This window comes from Brachyistius frenatus, unplaced genomic scaffold (assembly GCF_029030835.1).
Source record: "Brachyistius frenatus isolate BFR_SWC_R1_liver_20210118 unplaced genomic scaffold, ASM2903083v1 Contig_479, whole genome shotgun sequence".
In the NCBI taxonomy this organism is placed as follows: Eukaryota; Metazoa; Chordata; class Actinopteri; family Embiotocidae; genus Brachyistius; species Brachyistius frenatus.
The window spans coordinates 70,001-72,500 of NW_027211078.1; the positions used below are offsets into that span (position 1 = coordinate 70,001).

A 2,500-nucleotide genomic window follows, 5' to 3' on the forward strand; every position below is an offset into this window, starting at 1 on the left:
ACACACACACACAGTTAATGAACACACACACACACACACAGAGTCTCTCTCCTGGTTCTGACCCGACAGCAGTAGTGCAGACAGCTCAGTGATGGGACCGTCTCCGTGCTGCTGGTTCTGGGACTCAGACAGACGGGGCAGGTGGGGGCGGGGCCTGTGGGGGCGGGGCTTGGCGGCGGTTGAGGGTTGCGGCTCTTCAGCCCGGCGGCCATGATGAGGACGTCGGGGTCGTCGGTGTACCGCTGGACCAGCAGGTCCACGTTCCACTTACAGTGGACCAGGAGGTGCTCGGCCCGGTCCAGGTCCAGACTCAGAGTCCCCGACACCTGCAAGGACAGAGACCAGCACACCTAAGGTCAAAGTGAGGCCCCACACACACACACACACACACACAGTTAATGAACACACACACACACACACACACACACACACACACACACACACACACACACACACACACACACCTGTCCCTTAGGACAGAACCACTAAGATCAACATGTGTCGGGTCAGAACCACTCAGACCTGTTGGACCGTCATCTGCATCAGCTGACGGACTTCCTCCTGCGTCATGGTGCGACCCATCGAGAACAGAACCGCGTCCAGAACCCCGTCCTCAAACTGCGGCGGAACCAGACTGCAACACACACACACACACACACACACACACACACACACACACACACACACACACACACACACACACACACACACACACACACACACACACACACACACACACACACACACACACACACACACACACAGGAAGCCTGTGAACACACTGAGCTGCGACAGATCAACATAATCAATACTTTAACTGATAGAAAATAATCATTGGTTACAGACTGGCTCAGTTTTATTTTGAAAGGTTCTGATTTGCAGGAAGTGGTTTGTTTTGTTCAGATTAAATGAACCCGATAGATGTTATTGATCCTCAGCAGCATCCTGCGCCAACATCATTGATCCTGATTTTATTTTCATGTTTACTTTGACTTCCTGTTTACTCAGATGGTTTGTTTTTGTTTGTGTGTGATGTCATAATAAACTTCTGGACAGGAAGTGAAACGCTGTGATGAAGAGTTCATCAAACAGAATAAAGGCTGTGTGTGTTGTGAGTGTGTGTGTGTGTGTATGTGTGTGTGTGTGTGTGTGTGTGTGTGTGTGTGTGTGTGTATGTGTGTGTGTGTGTGTGTGTGACAGAAATCACTGCAGCTCAGTTTGATCAACATTAAAGTTTATTTAATTTGAATCTGTAAAGTTTTATTTTAATCTGAGTTCTTACAGAACGAGTCAGAAAACAACAAACACGTCAGATTTGTTTATTTATGTGTCTAAAATTAAACAACAACATTGTGCCTGATTAATTCTGTTTGACCTTTGACCTCAGCGACTCAACTGATCATCAGGAGCAGTGTGCAGGTCAGTGCCACCTGGTGGTGGAGCTGCAGATTACAGCCTGCACACGGCTCCTTTAGAGGAAACAGAGGCATTAACTGATGATGATGATGATGATGATTATCAAATATCAAAATACTATGAAATATAAAAGTGGAGGTTGAAGTAAGAGTGAAAGACTAACACGCTGCTGCTGCTGTGTGAGTGAACTGGAACCCCTGAGGCCAGAGGTCAGAGGTCGTGGGCACACCTGATGTCGGCCCGGCTGTCGGCGGCGTCCGTCCTGACCTCGGTCCGGCTGAAGGAGAACTGGGCCTGGCCTTTCTGCGGCGTGGACGGGTCCTCAGGGAGGAACTCCACGATGTGCGGGTTCTCGTCGCCGCGGCGGACGCAGCCTCGGCTGATCACGTGCATGATGCAGGACAGCACGTCGCTGGTGCTGCAGCTGAAGCGGCCGGCGCCGGGGGAGCGGGTCGCGTCCTGCTTCTGACACGAGTCCAGAACCTGAAACACACAAGAGTTTATTCATGGAGCCGGTTCCAGCGTGTGAGCAGCTCCCGGCTGCAGTGCATCATGGGAGTTCAGACAAACAGCACTGATCACTGTGAGACTAAAGGAAACCTTAAATCAGACAGATTCTCAGGGGACTTCTGGACGGTGCTTCTCTGGAGCTTTATTTTGAAAGGTTCCTCATCCCCTGCTGACAGACTGTCATAACCCCGCCCCCGTGCGTCCGGGACTTCCTGTCTGTCTGGATGTGAACGGTGTCTGTGTGACCTCTGACCTTGAAGACGAGGTTGTCGATGTGCATCTCCTTCTCCTGCTTCATAATGTGGACGATCAGGCAGTAGATGAAGTTCCTCTTCCTCTCCAGCGTTCCCGCTGCGTCCTCGTCCACGTTCAGGTATGTCTGTCGCGGCTGCAGCTGCACGAACGCTGGGACGCCATCCAGGCTGCGGGACGCCACCTGGTGGTTCAACCGCAGCACACCTGAGGCGCGGAGAGGGGGAGGAGTCAGAGAGGAGGAGGAGCCAGAAAGAGAGGGAGGAGGTAGGAGGAGCCATACAGGGGGTGGCGTCAGAGTAGAGGAGGGGCCAGAGAGGGG

At 52.2% G+C, this 2,500-nt stretch overlaps 1 protein-coding gene across 4 annotated transcripts in view; it reads right to left on the reverse strand.

Moving 5' to 3' along the window:
• The window catches only part of LOC138614288 (cullin-9), a 23,485-nt gene that overhangs the window by 5,203 nt on the left and 15,782 nt on the right, over positions 1 to 2,500 (reverse strand). For all 4 annotated transcript variants that reach the window (XM_069687636.1, XM_069687640.1, XM_069687638.1 and 1 more), the window contains 4 exons: positions 2,180 to 2,385; positions 1,646 to 1,899; positions 523 to 634; positions 63 to 326 (listed from right to left, as the gene is read on the reverse strand). In XM_069687636.1, coding sequence (XP_069543737.1) covers positions 63 to 326; positions 523 to 634; positions 1,646 to 1,899; positions 2,180 to 2,385 — 836 coding nt within the window. The remainder of the gene's footprint in view (positions 1 to 62; positions 327 to 522; positions 635 to 1,645; positions 1,900 to 2,179; positions 2,386 to 2,500) is intronic.